This window comes from Falco punctatus (genome assembly GCF_963210335.1).
Source record: "Falco punctatus genome assembly, chromosome: 9".
Taxonomy (NCBI): Eukaryota; Metazoa; Chordata; class Aves; order Falconiformes; family Falconidae; genus Falco; species Falco punctatus.
In genome coordinates this window covers 48,979,936-48,996,165 of record NC_137589.1, presented here as the reverse complement: position 1 = coordinate 48,996,165, position 16,230 = coordinate 48,979,936, and the positions used below count along the sequence as shown (strand labels likewise).

Sequence of the window (16,230 nt, the reverse complement as noted above, 5' to 3'; positions counted from 1 at the left end):
AGTCCTTCCCCGAACAGACAGATGCAGTGGGGCAGAGGATCCCCAGAAGGATGGGTGCATCTGGAGAGGAGGGGCTGGACTGGCCAAACTGATGGAGAAAAGTTGCGTGGTGCCAACTTTTTGGAGCTGTGGGAAATCAGACAAATTTTGGGGTGGTACCTCTTGTTTTTCAAGGTCCCCTGAGCCATCCCCAGGCAGGGCAGCACTAAGGGCAGGAGTGTCCTTCTGGCTCAGGGACATGGCTCTGCAGAGCTGCCACTGCCTCCAGCAACGTTTCCTGGGAGGATGGTGTCAAGCCTGGAGGATGCACGCTCTCTGGGGCCCATGTTGTCACACTGCTGCTTTCAGAGCAGCCGGTTTTAGAGCAAAGCTGCTAGTTTCTGGGACAGACAAGCATATGGTACATGCTGCATCCACTTCTGGAGATGAAGGGAGAGATATCCATGAAGGATACAGCTGTGATGGTCCAGCCATGCTCCCAATGAGCTTTTCCTGACAGAGTTAGTGCAGGAGGAGCTCTGGGAATAACTGTGGCTGGCGGTGTGGTCCAGCTCGCTTGACATGATGGAAGTGGGGCTCCAGTGGCTTTTCTGCTGCCACTATAAGACCTGGCTGAACTTCACTAAGTGATGAACCTGTCCTGCCAGCTGCAGCAGGTCTCAGGGGTTGTTCTGTGGATATTTCCTCCATCTGCAGAACCTTCCCCACTCTTGTCCTCAGGTTTGGGTCTGCCTTGAGAGGCTGTTCCCTGCCCCTTGGCTGTACTGAGCAAGGATCTGTAAAACACATCACCAGGGTGACCCAGCTCGGTGACAAACATCGCTAAACGGGGAGGCGTGGAGCCTGGAGGTGGGCTGGGGCTGGTGAGGAATCACAGCAGCGGCAATGTGATTATAGTGAGAGCAGCTTTATGAATTAATCGGGTTAGTGAGGCTGCCTCCTTGGGCCAAGTAATGACCATCTGTGCAGAGCATGGTTTTTAACCTTGCATTGCTGCACTGGTCCTGTTTCTAGCCTGGCCCTGTGATGAATTGCATTAACGCGATTGAAGAGATGGCAAACTGCAGAGCAGGGGCAAGGATGAGGCACCAGGGGCTGGAGCTGCTCCAGCTGGTTTGGCTGCCAAGGAAAAGATTAGTGGCACAACACCCTGCTTGTAACAAACCTGCTACGACCATCTGATTCTCACTGCTTGTTTCTTTGTGTCTTCCACACTCAGAACGGCTGATTACTCTTCCCTCTGACTCCGTGACCTGAGATTACCTCAGAGATGATGGCTGGCTGTATCTGAAAGATGTAGATTATCCTTAAGCTAAATAATTATGGACACTTGGTGGTGTGGACTTTGGGCCATGGGAGTCCAGGATGGGTGCTCCCCTTGTTTCCCAAGGGAGGTGGTGGATCCTCAGCACTTTTCAAAGCCCAGCCACCAGTCTCTCTGCCATGGCTGCTGACGGTGCGAGCAGGCGTGGACTGATCCTGCACCCTGGCCCTTCCTGGCAGCGCTGGCTCCGGTGCTGGGAACGAGCTGCCGGGAGGGACTGGCCGGCCCCTTCCTGGCCGTTCCTCTGGTCAGGAAGGGCAGGGCTGTTTCTCTCACTATTTACAGCGCGCTTGACAAGTGCAAGTAAATGTGCTGTCAACAAAAGCAAACAGTGTGTAATCGAGGGATGATTGAAACCAGGGCCGAAGCGGTGGTGCGGGGAGGGCTCTGCGGAGGATCTGCAGGCAGAGGGGTGGCCACACTCCCCCGGGCACTGGCCTGGGCGCCTGCAGTGTGGGGAAGGTTGAGCCTGGGTGATCCCTCTCCTGTCCCATGCCCTGCCTCCTCTTCCTCGCCCTGAGCACCCTGCTGTGCCCCAGGCACCCACCCTGCTGCGCACCCGTGTCCCTCTGCAATCACTGTTCCCCGCAGGGCACCTCGCTGCCTTCAGCAACACCCATTCTCTTTACACTGGGTTGTCTCCTTTGGATGGTGGCGACGTACATGCTTGTGCTGGCACAGCCAAGGGGCTGCTGGCATTGGCTGGCTGTGACAAGCACCTGGGGACAAGGTGCTTGTGACGAGGCTGGGGACAAGTGGGGTGGATCTCTGTCTGTCTGACTGGGGTGCTTCACTCAGTGGCAGTGTAGTCAGAGTGTGTTTGACTGTTTGATGGGGAAGGAGGGAAGAAATTTGCTCCTTCTTGCTTTGTTTTTGGTCCAAAGTCCTTCCATTTTGGGCTGGCAACCTGCTGCCCCGTCAGTGCCAGCTCTGCTCCAGAGGGTCCTGCTCACCTGCTGCTGTGGAGCAGACAGGACAGGGCATGGTTAAGGGTGCAGGAAACCTGGACCTCCATCAGAGCCTACTTTTCTTCCATGGTGCCAACACGAGAGGCGGGGCAGGGCTAAGCACATCACACCAGCACCTGGAGGGCCAGCCTGACCCTGGCCACACACCCTCCCAGCGCCTTGCTCGTGCTCTCAGGGTGCTCAAATGGAGGAGAAAATGGTGAGGTTTATTCTGTCCCAATAGGGTTAAAGCATCAGCTGGCAGTATTTATGAGCCAGGTTACAAAAGTAAAGCAAATAAGTGTGTTGTTCCATGCCGGCGAGCACAGTCCAGCTCTTAACCCTGGGCTGGAAAAACTTGTTTCTGAGGGCAGCCAAAGGCTGCTTCAGTAATGCCGTGAATTCGGGAGCTGTGGGACTGGAGATGCTGTCCCCTTGGGGATCAGGCTCCTGCTCAGCTCTGTCCGCTTAAATATCTGGAGGAAACTCTCCCTGCCAGAGGTTCCCGTGATATCAGAGTGAATGGGACCTTTGAATCCATGTCGGCGAACTCAGAGCATGGTGGTATGTGGGTCTCTCCCCGGACGCTCAACGGGCTGAGAAAAGGACAGTGTGTTGACTTTAACTCAGCTGGGACAGGAGCTGAAGAGATAGCAGTAGGTGTGAAGCAGGCTGCGAACATAAAAGTAGTTGATACAGTTTGTGCTACCCCAGACTGACCGATCCTGAGCTGTATTCTTGCTGGGTGTGTAGCCCTTTTTCACAGGAACAAGTCCCAGATGCAACCAGGGCATCAAAGGCTGTGTGTGTGTATTTTACAGTTCCCTTCAAAGCGTGTCTCAAATGTCCCTTTACAAATTTAAGGACTCTATGCAGTAGCCTGACTGCCAATTCCCTGCGGTGAGGGTGAGCCTGGATGAGTGCTGAGGGGTCCTGGGGCTGATCTTTCACCCTGTCAGTCCCCTCTTGCACATCAGTTGGCTTGCAGTCCTAAGCACAGGGACACAGCACAAAGCCTGGGGAGGCGAGGGTTCGCCTGGCATTTGTGTGGGGCTGGATGGGATGCTGGGTTGGGGTACTGGGCTTTTTAGCATCTCCCCTGGCACCGAGCCCTGGCTCCATCAAGCTCAGTTTCCAGCCCTGCTGGGTCTTGATGCTGGCTCAGGTGGACCGGAGGTGCTGGGGGCTGCCAGCCCTGGAGAGCCGCTCACTTGGCCCCAGTGCTGCTGGCTCCCAGGCTCCCAAGGCACGTGTGTACCGGGAGCGAGCAGGGAGGGACAGTGGAGCAGATGGGCCAGCTGAGAGCCACAGCTCCAGTTTTATTTGTCCATTTGCCTAGCTGAACTCCAAAGCCATTAGGAAAGCAGACCTTTCCCCTCCGGCAAACACTAGCTCCTGTTTCTCAGGCACTGTGTGATGTTCTCCCGGCCACATCCACTGACACCAGTGATCTTTCCTGCATCCATCCTGAGCAGAAAGGCACAGTGGGGTAGCAGGGGTGCGAGCAGCCACTGACACTTTTATCACAGCCAGAGACATTTTTAAACCCTTGAAGATGTTTCTTGTGAATCCCAGAAGGGCTGGTAAGAGCAAGCATGCTGACATGAGCAGTGCTGGCAGCCCAGGGGGGTTGAGTGGTGTTGAGATCACTTGCACAGGGTGGCCAAAGGCACAGACGAAGTGGTTTAAGCCAGCGCTGCTATGATTTAATGAAGGTGCTGGAAGTGCTTTGGCGCAGCGCTGCCTGCGAAGGGGAGACACTGCCTGTGCCAAGCAGGGCTGGCACTGTCTGCTTAGCTGGAGCACTCCTCTCCCATGCCCAAATAACTCCTGTTTTGGGTACCTGCCGATGCTCTTCCCTTCTGGCGTGGTGGGGGGCTGCGCGCATGTGGTTGGGCAAGACTCTGAAGCCAAGCTCAAGTAATTGATTGCAAAAGTTACTCGAACCCTGATATCTTTGCAAAGCCGAAGGATGTGTTTGAAATGCCGGGGAGCTCTGGGTGGTGGTGCCCAGAGTGGTGTGGGGTTGGGATGGTTTCATCCTGTCCCCGTGGGGTCCCCTGGCCCTCCACGAGGCTTGGCATCCTGCCCTGTAACAAGCACTTTCCTGATGGAGTGACATGGCATGATTGCAGGAGGGTTACGTTTGGCTTTGGAGTCGCTGGTGTTGTTTTTGGTACTGTTTGGGACTCCTCTGTTCTGTGTGTGACTGGCCATGGCCCTGTTGGTGCCAGTTGCAGGCAGAGCTGCTCTGCCACGTCCTGTTCTCTCAGGGGTTGTTTCCTTACTGTGATCTGTGCCGGCAGCAGCGATTGATTCCAGCACCGACATCATGGTCCTGTTATAAGTGATTTTGGGATGAGTCTTTCCCAATGGCTCTGCGGTGAATGAATGCATCAGCTCAGGATCCTGCTATCACCTCCCTCATTCTGCACAGTGGACAGTGCTCTGCCCCTGCTGATACCACTGCAGAGAGATTCCCCTGCTGATCAGCACTGTGCCACCCTGGCAGGGAAAGGATGCTGAGGGTTGTGGGCTGAATGCCAATGACAGGATCCACGCCTTCCTCCCCCTTTCTCACCTCTCTGCTTTTTTTACTGCCGGGGATATTTATGCCCTAGACGTTATCTCACTATCCTCCAGCACCGAGTCCCACCGCACTCACCCTGCGGAGGCAGGTTACCTCGGTCAATGAGGCTGCAGGCCGTAGCTAGTGCCCAGCTTGGGCAAACTGGTGCTGTATCGTCAAAATGACAGACATGGTGCAGTGTGTGTGTGCAGGTTTGGATGGTGGCTGGGCTCATTCCTGTCTGAAAGGGGCCAGGGACCCCAGGCTGGGGGTGCTCTGAGGCTCAGGGGCAGCTGGGCACCTACAGTGTGGTGACATCCCTGGGCTGTGTGCCCATGTCCCACAGTCCTGCAGCCAGCCAAGTGGCCTCATGAAGGGATCAGGCACAAAACCCATCAGGCCCAGCTCCCTTTGACCGTGCAGGCAGGATAGGTGCTGACCACAGCTGCTGGAGCTGCTGTGCCACGTTGCTGCTGTCGGTGATGGCATCGTGTAGCCGAGTTCAGCTCCATGTTCAGTGAGATTTTATATTTCCTGTACCACTGCAAAGCTGTGGCTACCTGCAAGGTGAAGGAGGCAGCACATTTCCCCTGCTCCATCCCAGAAATATCCATGAGCCTGCAGCTGGCTGGGAGCAGGGGGACACGTGTGTGCCTGAAGTGTGTGCTGGAGAAGAGCCAAGCACAGGCTGGGACCGTGGCAGTGAGACCCATCAGTAAATGATGGCCATGGTGCAGATAACTACTGGCAAATGGCTGTGGCAGCAGCTGTGTGCACACACGCCACTGCGCTCTCCCTGTAGCCGTCAGGGCAACTTGCCTGTCTTGGTCAATAAAATGTAATACCAGGAGGAGAAGCATCCAGCCAAGGCAGTCGGGTCCCCAGCTGGTGTGTATGGGGGTGTCAGGAGAGGGCACTGGCCTTTGCAGGAGAGAAGGGCAGATGGTCATGCGTGGGCTGACCCCTGGATGGGGACCGTACTCTAGGTAGGTAGATGCTCCCTATTCCTGCCCATTAGGGTAGAGCCGCTCATAGGGGATTGCAGTGCAGAGGGCAGAGAGCCACGCTGCAGAGCATCTCCCACTTCTTTTCCAGAAAAAGTAGTTTGGGAAAAAACCCAACTGCGAACCTGCAGCAGAGTTTGATTTAACAGGAAGCATCAGAATCGGTCTGTGGCTTGGTGTCACTCAGGGGCAGGAGAAGGGGAGCTGCAACAGCGAATGTGCCGGGTTTCGGTGTGATACATAACTCTTCCTGAAGGCAGAGCGGTTGTCCACATTTATCAGCAGGTAATAGTACCTCCAGGGATTGCTAGCGGAGCTGTAAACAGCACGAGGGGGACGCGGGAGTGGTGTCTGGGAGAGGCTGGGGCGGCTTCAGCTGCCGCTTGAAACGGACATTAATAACTGCAGAGGCAGAGCCAGGCACTGCGCTCGCATCTGCTCAGCCGTGGCTGCGGGCACATGTCGGGGCTGGGGCTGCCGGAGGAGATGCCGCTTGCTTGGCCCCTGCAGCTGGGATGCAACTGGGAGCCCACATTTGGTAGGTTTTGCTTTCAAAACTGTACCCTTCGCTGGGCACGATCCGGCCACAGGTTGAGGAAGCAGCACGGTGCCTTTGGGAACACTGATGTCCTTTTAAATGAAAGGCATCTGCTCTGCTCCCTGTGCCGGTCCCCTTGCACCCCTGCGCTGGGCTGTGCCTGCTGCCTCCTGGGGAACCTGTGGCTCCTGCCTGGCTTCATTGCTGCCAGGCTGGGCTCAAAGGGTTGGTAACAGAGAGCATCCAGGGGGAGCGAAGGGGCATTTGTAGCGATGGGGACTTTTTGGGGTTCCCTTGCAAGTCTGGCTCTGTGTACGGCTGTGCCATCCGCACTGGCTGGCTCTCGCTGCCGGAGCAGCATTTCAGGGTGCTGAGAACGTGGGCTTTCTGCTCCAGGACTTTCACAGCCTTTTGGCTGCCCTCCGTTTACTGGCATTTTGGCTGCCCTCCGTTTACTGGTACTGGGGACCAGCCAGCAGCTTCAGCCCTTACCATTGAAATCCAAGCTGTGTGTGTGTTGGTAGCCGTGGTGGGTATGGAGGGCAGCGGCCAGGGGACGGGTTGGGGTCCAGAGCTGGGACAGCTGGGGCAGCTGCGGTTCAGGACTGGCAGCTCGGTGCTGCGGTGGTAGCAAGTCTCGGCTAACTCCAGCTGCTTGGCTAAAGTGTGCAGGGGGGGTGGGGTGGGGTGGTGGAGGGGCAGGGTTGTCCTAGGTTGTTTGCTGACACTTTCAGCAGGTGGTCGCACCAAAACAGGGGGTGCAAGCTATGTGTTGGGGTAGCTCTGGACAAGGCTGTTGCCCCCAGTTAAGCGCTGGCTCCTGTTCACCGCTGTGTTGCAGGCAGCAGAGCAGCTCTGGGGAGAGGCGCAGTGTGGGCACTGCAGCATCAGGGCTGGGCGCTACCCCGGTCAGGCCCCCTTTGCAGAGCCATCAGTTGGGGGTGACAGTAGCGCGGTAGTGGGATTAGTGCAGGCAGCTGATACGGGATCATTTCCTCAAGGCAGAGGACGACTTCTCCTTCCAGGGCTCAGAGATGTTTCCAGTACAGGTTTTTTTTGGGTGGTATGAAGTTTTACACCCCTACAGGTGTCTCATTGGAGGCATATATCCACCCTTGCCACCCTGCTCCAATGCATTGTTGGATCTTGCTGTTTGGGTTTATACATCTGCACTTGCATTTGCTGTTACACTAATTGCTTGTATCAATTATTCATCGATTCAGTAATGAAGCAGGGAATGGGTAGAAAACCCTGCTGTGCAACGAGCCCTGGGCTCCAGCCAGCCCCACAGAGCCACCACAGCTCAAGGAGGGCAAGGAGCGGAGCTGCTCGGGGATGGTCCTTGTGAACACTTTCAAAATGACTCCCACGAAAATTTTCTCAAGTTTTGATAGTTTTGCTTTGTGTTTCTGGCTATATTTTCTTCCTCTCAGCCCGATCCTCTGTGCTTTCTTAGTGGCCACTTTTTAAGCCTCAAGGTGACCACCATCCATGGTTTCATTTATGTGAAATTTAGCATTTCACAGGACCAGTTAGAAGTTCCTGATCTGATGGATCTGGGCACAGTTTGTCCCATGCTAAGAACCAAAACTGTAATTTTTTTCCTCCACTTCAGGAAAACCCTACTTTGAAAACACTGATGTTTCCCTGAGTGATGTAGATGCTGTTTATCCCCGCATCCCGTCTACCCTGGGGAGGGTGTTATCTCTGCACAGGGAACACACTGCCAGTAGTGAAGCTGGCTGCATCCTCCCCGAACCCCCCCTGGAAAGGGACTTGCACTCATTCCCATGGAGTTAGATGCTTTTGGGGACAGGTAAGGCACCTTTGAGCAAAGGTAGATTTAAGGGCAGCTGGAGCAAGAGAGGTTCCTCCATTGGGATGCACGGAGGATGTGGCTGCTGTGGTCTGGGAGAGCCCATGAGAGCAGTATCCAGCAGTATCTCGAGAGGTCCATTAACCCCTCCTGGGATGAGTGTGCAGTCGGAGCAGCGTGTCCTTCACTCTCCTGCTCATCTTGATGTCCAACAGTCTGTTACCTGCAGGGACTTTCTTGCTTTTGCCAATCCCTGATTTTGGCTCAGGAGCTGCCTGGGTAGCAGGGCAGATCTCCCAGGCACATTTAGACTCCTCTTCACCAGTGTTAACGCAAGAGAAAGATGTGTATTGCAAAACCTGAGCATCCACATAGGGAGCCAGGTAAAGGCTGAATTGAATTTTCTTGTGTCCAGGTGTTACCTGAGCCACAGTGGCTCCATGACTGCGAGGAGCAGAAATAGCGAAATGAGAAGCTGAGAGCCTCAAAAAAATCCCTGACCTCCCAGAGCTGGGGATTTAAGGGAATGCCACAGCTCCCCACACTTCTGGCAGCATGAGAGCTGGCAGCACCAGGGGAGACCAGTGCAGGTGTCAGCCCACAGCTGTGCCGTCTCTGTGGCTGGTATTTTCCCAGCTGGAAGGTCCCGGCTGTGGGCCACCAGAAAGGGCACGTTATTTAAAGAATTGCTGGAGAAGTTGAGGCCACGCTAACAAACCCACATCTGTTCACTGAAATTTGCTCTGCTGGCAAACACGAATGGTTCTGGTTGCTAGCAGCAACTAGAAGAAAACTGATCAGATTACAGATAGAAGAGCAGAAGGTTTGCAGTACTTCTCCCCTGTCTTGGTTTAAAGAAAACTTTTGACTCAGTGAGTGATGCCCAAAGGCAGAGGGAGTCCAGGCAGCAGGTTACAGGTGCAGACACTGAGGATACTAGAGCAGGCAGGGCAATGTTTGGCTTTTTTGGGATGTGCTGAGGCTTGTTCAATGGGGAAATCAATATTAGGGACTGTATTGCTGTTGCTCTGATCGCAGACCTTTCATCCTCCCTCCCTAAAACTACCCCTGATGATAGCTATCCTGGGGCTTGGAGGCAGCTCTTTCTTCTGCTTTCCCTTCTCCTGCTTGGGACATGCTGCCTTGGCTGCTTAGTCTGAGAGAGAAACTGAAACGGGGAAGTGTGAGGTCCTCCAGGGATGATGTAGTAAAGCCCCCAGGCCTTCCCAGCTCAGGACAGGGGAACCCCGGTGTTGGGAATGGGAAGACCAACATGTTGAGGGCAGGGAGACCCAGGTGTTGAGGATGGGAAGATGCAGATGCTGAGAACAGGGAAACCTGCATACTGAGGATAGGGACAGCCAGATGTTGAGAGCAAGGAGACCCAGATGTTGAGAGCAGTAAGAACAAGGTGTTGAGGATGGAGAGGTCCAGATGTTGGCCGCTGGCTCCTGAGCTACTGCTGCTGGCCAAGGACCCATGCTGCAGCGAGACCATGGGATGCTTTGGATGAGTCGTTGAGGTGGAGGGACAGCACCTCCCTGCTCAGACAGCATCAGCACCGCCTCCATCTGCTGCCTCCTCCAGCAGCCCCTTGGCCACGATGATGGTGAGAAGGACACCTGGTCACATCCCTGTCCTTGCTGGCCCAAGTCAGCTTGGCGCAGCGAGGTGGCCCTTGGCTTCGTGCTGCTGAAGTCCCTGGTGCCTCCAGCAGCGGTCAGGCTTGTTGGCCGGCTGTGATGGCATTACTGCCACTTTCCTTCCCCGTCTTTCCCTCGCCATCAGCTGACATTTAGCAGAGCTCTAATTTCTGTGAGGACGGGATTTCACAGCCCCGGCGATACTTTCAACCCTAGATGGAAACCTCGCTCGGTGGTGAGGCTGCTGCTCATGCCCTCCTGTGCCACTGAGGAGCAGCAGAGTCTCTGATTGAATTAGCGCGGGGATTTAATTTAATCCCTAAATGACTCTCATTCTAAAGGAGCCTGTTCATTTCCTTCAAGGGCCTTATCTGATGTGGCCAACCAGCAATATTAAGCAGAAGGACTGGGCAGATAGGGAGCTACTGGGGGTGGCGGGGGAAGGGCTTTGCAGGGAGTGAATTGAGGGCTGCGTGGGTTTGTCCTCTAATTATTTCATGAAATAATGATGACAGTGATTGCAATACATATAAGACATAAACAGCATCATTAAAACGCGCACTGGTGCAAATAGCATCCTCGCACGGCAAGCCTGGAAACATTTCCTTTTTACAAGAAATCACCTTTTGGGGAGTGAAAAAGCCTCAAGGATGGGGGAAACCAAGCATTTCCTTTGTGCCTCCCACCAAATCCAGCTGTTTCAGGGACGGGGCAGATGGCACAGATGGCTCTGAGGACATGAAGATCTCTGAATTTTAGTTTTCAGGCTCACTGGGGCAGTTCAGGTGAAGTGAAATCCCTGCCTGTGGTGAGCCAGACTGGGAGGGGGCAGAGCAGCTCCTCTCCATGCTCACGGGTGTAAAGGGGGCCCTTTTGGGTGATAAAAAAGGACAAGGCGCAGGCAGATATGGGTGAGCTCCTCTGCACACTGCCCAGGAGGCAGCTGGCTGTGGCGCTGAAATCAAGCATCTTTTTGGGAATCCATCCCGCTTGTTGGACCTGCTAGCTCAGACAGGTGCCTGCAGATGCTGCTGGGTACCGCGTGATGTCTGTGCCATCCTCTCTGTGCAGAGCAGATGGTGCCAAAGCTGGGGCTCAAACACCTCCAGGACATTTCCTGGGGCTGACAGCAGCTTTTGGAGCCTGGCTTCTGCCTACAGCTCCTTGGTGATAGCCAGTGGCGGGTTTTTACCCGCGTGCAGCAGCTCTGCAGGGTGAGGAGGTGTTGAGCAGCAGGTTGGCTGTTCCAGGGGATAGCTTGCAGGGGTCTGTTGTCATGAGCTGGGACCACTGCAGGGATACAGCCTCCGTCTGCTCCGTTGGGTGCCTCTTCCTGCTGGGGTGTGAGGCTGGATGGGCTGATTCCTGTGGCTGCTGCTCTTTGTGAAGCTGAAGTCAGCTTAATTCATACAGGGGTGGTGGTGGTGTTAACTCCAGCTTTCTGGTTGCCATTGGGCTCGTGAAAATGCTTGGATCTTAACTGGGGATATGGTGACATTTTTTTCTGGGTGACTTGTTACCCAGGGCTGGTCCTGTATAGTAACCCCTGCCCCAGCCCTGCAGGGTCTGCATAGGTGGAAGCTGCTTCCCGGAGGGAGGATTTTTCTCTCCTTTGGTCCTTCTCCCCTACTGAGCTGTTTTTTGCCCTTTGGCTTAGATGGGCTCCATGCAAAAGGAAAATCACATGGAAAAGAGGACCCAGCTCTGGCAAGGGGGGCTTATCGCAGGCTCCCCCTGCTCATGAAAAAAATGGAGGTTTTTTCCCTTGAATTACTCCTGGCTTTTCCCTTTGAAAGGGCAAAGCTTGCTTGGGCCTTTCCCAGCTGCAGAGGAAAGCTGCAAAAAATAACCCTGAAAGCTTAGAAGACTGAAAGGGGCTGGTAGGAGCAGTTGTGGTTTTGCAGGGCACAGGGGGGTGGCCGTGGGGAGCCCCACGGCTGCGGCACCCAGTCAGGGAGGCTGAGGTGCTCGTGGCTGCAGCCAGGCTCAGCCTGGGCAATCTGCAGATGAGCAGAGCCCAGCGCTTCCCTTCGGCATTTAATAGCGTGGTGCAGGAGGGGCTGGAGCTGCCGGATGAGAGCTGCTGGTTTTCTCTGCTGCCCTGCCAACCCTGGGGAAGATCTCTGCAGGGCTGAGCCCCCCTGGCTGCTCCCAGGGGGACAGTGGAGCCACAGGGGTAAGGATGATGTTACCGGCTCTGCCTCTGCAGCTGGAGCCGAGCCTGTCTGCACCAGCTGTGCTGTGGGGCTGAGCCACCCACCACCGGCCCCCTGGTTTCTCCAAACCCACCGGTGCTGCTGGTGCTGGTGGTGGGAGCTGGGTGGCCTCATCCCACTCCTGCCCTATAGCCACCAGTTTGCTGCTAGTGGGGAAACCTGGTCCTCCAGGAATCAGGACCAGGACTGGGTGCTGTGGGGGTGATGAGCAAACTGCCACCACTGGGGGACATGAGGACAACGCTGTCCCACCCCAGCGGAGCACTGTTAGGGCTGTACAAGTTGGTGCCAGCCTTGTGTTAGGGTTGGGGGTTGGGGTGTGGGGGGTTAGGAGTGGAAAGGCTCCCCAGGAAGGTGGCCTGTGAGAGATTTGGGGTTCTTCTGCCTTCATCCTTCTTTATCTTCTCTCTGGGCAGATGCTGGAGACGGACGCTGAGAAGCCGGGGCAGATGCACTCAGAGGACGGGAAGGCAGCAGTAGGTGATGCTCCTCCAGCCGCAGAGGCACCAGCACCGGCTGAGCCCTGGGACGCTCTGGGAGCCACCCAGGGTCCTCTGCTGGCCAAAAAGCAGCCAGTGACCACCGAGAAGGGAGAGGAGCAGCCCAGCTCCCTGCCAGCCTTTGTCATCCCTGAGCTGCGACTCGACAGCACCTTCAGCCACAGCATGGTGGGTATGGCTGGCAGCACCACAGATGGTGAGGATGATGAGGAAGATGATGATGAGGAAGATGAGGATGAGGAGGATGAGGATGAGGACAGCACTGAGCACTACTTAGAGAGGAACGAGGCAAAGCGCAGCAGCATGATTGAGACATCGGGCTGTCAGCCCGTCTACACACTGAGCGTGCAGAGCTCCCTGCGGCGCCGGACCCACAGTGAGGGCAGCTTGCTGCAGGAGGCCAAGAGCCACTGCTTCACCTCTGACACCACCCTCAACTGCTCGGACAGCCAGGGCACCAAGGGCCACTGGGCCCTGCCTTCCCCCAGGACCCTCAAGAAAGAGCTCGTCAAAAACGGTGGCTCCATCCATCAGCTCACCCTGCTGTTTTTGGGGCAGAGGAAGGTATGTGAGCCGGCGCTGGTCTGTGGGCATCTGGCTTCTGCTTGGCTATGGTGTTGGGGGAGCTCCTGGGGTGAAGGTGCCCTGGCACGTGGCCCCTCTCTCCATGGCCATGGCAAAGCTGGCACCTGAGGGGCCAGGAAGGTCCTTGCCACTGGCACTGAGCCCTGGGAGATGCTTAGCAGCCAGGGGTTGTCACCCAGAGCCAGCGTGCTGGTGCTGCAGGTGGGCATCTCCCACCAGTGTGTCCAGATCCTGTGGGATGCCATATCCTGGAGAGCTACTGTCTGCTGGATGGGTGGAGGCAGAGGTGCACCCAGGTGTCTGCGCTTGCAAAGAGCTGTTTGCAGCGGCAGGGACAGGAGAAAGCCAGGCTCTAGTGACAAAGAGTCCCCAGTGAGCTCGGGGATGCCAGGAGCAGTGTGGCTTTCTGCCCTGGCCAGCCTCCTGCAGGGCTCTGACCGTTGCAGAGGGCCTGTCACAGAAGAAGGTTAATGTTAGCAGCGATTTCTGACTCTGACATGCAGAAAGGGGGAGCAGTGGGGGGCTGTGCAGCAGGGGCTCTGCGGGGGGCTGGCCTGCGCTCACAAGCCCAGCAGCCTGGGGTGCTCCCCGTGCCCCCCGGCACAGAGCTTGGTTTGGCTGTACTTTAGCAGGAAACAACGTGCCATTGCAAAGGTAGTGCCTGAGCAGTGCTGCTCGCCCCGTCCGCCCCTGGTGAAGCCTGGCTGGGTGCTGAGCGCGGCTGCCTGCCTTCCTGTCCTGCGGTGCTGGCCCAGCACCCTGCTCTGCCCGACCAAGCTTGCTCTCTGCCAGTGGCTGTGGGTACTGCTCTACTCAGGGCTGTATTGCTTGGCTCAGGACCTCGTTGCATTGCTCAGGGTTATGTTGCGCAGCTCAGGACCTCGTTGCATGGCTCAGGACCATGTCATGCTGCTCAAGACCACCTTGCAGAGCGCAGGACCACATTACATGCTGCTCCTTGGCAGAGGAGGCTGGTACAGATACCTGCATGCCACCAAGCATGGCAGCATGATGGGATTAAACCCATGGTGGGTTCAAGCCTCTTCCTGCCAGGCTTCTGCCGCTTGAAAAGCCACCTCTGATGCTGTTCCCTGGAGCATTTCTGGGCTCAGAGTCCCCAGCCGACTGGTCAGAGCCCTTACAAGTCTGACAGGCTGGTCAGATGGGGCTGCTGTGCAGGAGGCTTTGCTGTGCAAACTCTTGTGGAGGCTGATGCCGGCAGTTGTGGGCTGGGGGGTTCAGACCCGCTCCCAGATCCTATCAAGAATGGACACCTGCACAGCCCGGTGCAGATGCAAGGGGGATGGTGGCTGTGTAAGTGCCTGGTGAGAGTGTCCCGTTAGGGCTGCCAGTGATGAGTCTCCTGGAAAGAAGTTTCACAGTGCCGCTGTGCGTGCAGCCTGGGAGCTGATGGGGGTGGATGTTTTTCAGCAGAGGTAAACTGAGCTCCTCCTGGATTAAACTGCTCTGGTGTAGATGAGACTGGGTTTTTTTTGGAGCAGGGACCGGATCGGCCTGTGTTGGCAGCAAGGGCAGCGTGGCTGCTGGACCTCCCGATGCTCCCATTTCCAGCTCTGTCTGGCCGGTGCTTTAACCCCTGCCCCTGCGCCCTCCTGGGGCAGCCCCTGCCTGCTCCCGTTGCCCTGCCTCTCTGGCTGCCTGCGGAGGGACCCAGGCTGCCTGGCAGCTGCAGCAGGCAGGGCAGCTGGGCATGGTGCCGGGCCACCACGTGCGTGGTGTTTTGGGCCACTGCCATCCCCCAGCCTACGCTTTGGAGGGACTTTTATTGGGCTGTACCTTTGGACTAGTTTGATGAAACCCTCCTGGATTTCTGGGGCAGGACACTGATGTACAATTCCCCTACGGATCCCCTCCGGTGGCAGCACCGAAGCACCGATGCTACCTGCACCCGATGGCCCTGGCGGCATCGCCCCAGCATCCATTTTTTTCTTCTCTAGGAGCATTTCAGAGGGGCTCATTTCGTTGGCCCTTTTAACGCCGTCGTGCCCAGTGTGCCTCCCTGCTCCCCTCCTTCCCTCGGCTGGGCTGGGAGGTGGTTGTTTTAAGAGCATATTGTGACCGGGACTGCTGGGAGTCCTCGGACAAGCTCCGCTGCTGCCTTTTGTCCCCGAGCGCAGCGGAGCCTCTCTGGACAATGGCAGGAAACGTGCTCCGGCTGCGTGTCGCCCCGGCCAGCCTGCCTGCCGGGGCCCTATCTAGCTGGGGAAGGTGCTTTGCAAGGGATGCATTGTTTGGGGCTGATAAACTCCGGAAACCTGGGTGCAGAATGGAAGGAAGTGTCAAAAACCTCGAGCCCAGGTCTGCGGGGCTCTGCAGCGGGTTCCCACGGCATGGCCGCGGGGCGGCGATCCTGGGAAGTGCCCTGCAGCCCCCAGCAGCGCCAGGCTGAGCTCGGTGCGTGGTCAAGCTGGCTGTGGGGCTGGCTGCGAGCATCTTCCAGTCTCCTTCAGTAATGGAAGAATTACTAAAGCCCCTGAGCTATGGTGGTCTCAGGGGTCCCCACACCTGGCCCCAGGCTTTGTGGCTCGCAGGCTGCACTGGTGCTGCTCTGAGCTCACGGTGGATCCAAGGTCCCCTTGGTTTGCCCAGGCTGCCCAAGGGAGGTGGTCAGGGAGTGGATCCCCCTGTGTGTTCCTCAAACTTGAAAGCTGCCGTGATATGATTCAGTCATGGCTGAACTGCTCTGACTTTTCCTGCCTGGGGACTGCTGGGGAACCCCTGATTGATTTTGGTTGCCCAGCCTGGTTCTGGGGGGACAAGGTACGCCGCAGGCTGGGGAGGGGTCCCTGTGCCCACTCAAGGCAGCAGGAATAGGAGCAACAGGAATGGGGATGCGGGTGTCCTCCCTGTGGGAGGTACCACTGTCAGTCAGCACCTTGAACCTGGAGGGGTACCGGGGCCACCAGCCGTGCCATCTCCTGAGGTGCTCCAGGAAGGTGGCATAGGATGGGTGTGGGGAGTCAGGGTCCCATGCCAGAGCAGGTAGGAGCTTGTCCCATTGCATTGCTGCAGCCAGCTGTGATTGTGGGGAAGGAGCCCTGTGGATGCCATGGCTCTGGGCTGTGCG

The 16,230-nt window shown here is 56.6% G+C and overlaps 1 protein-coding gene across 7 annotated transcripts in view; it reads left to right on the top strand.

Annotated features, from left to right (window-relative positions):
* RGS3 (regulator of G protein signaling 3) overlaps nt 1-16,230 on the top strand; it is a 79,462-nt gene that overhangs the window by 56,058 nt on the left and 7,174 nt on the right. For 5 of the 7 annotated variants that reach the window (XM_080402042.1, XM_080402050.1, XM_080402043.1 and 2 more), the window contains one exon: nt 12,474-13,121. In XM_080402042.1, the coding sequence (XP_080258168.1) occupies nt 12,474-13,121 (648 nt within the window). Of the gene's footprint in view, nt 1-1,223; nt 6,130-7,122; nt 12,018-12,473; nt 13,122-16,230 lie in introns of those variants that run through there. The other 2 variants (XM_080402047.1, XM_080402046.1) reach the window with 2 other exon arrangements.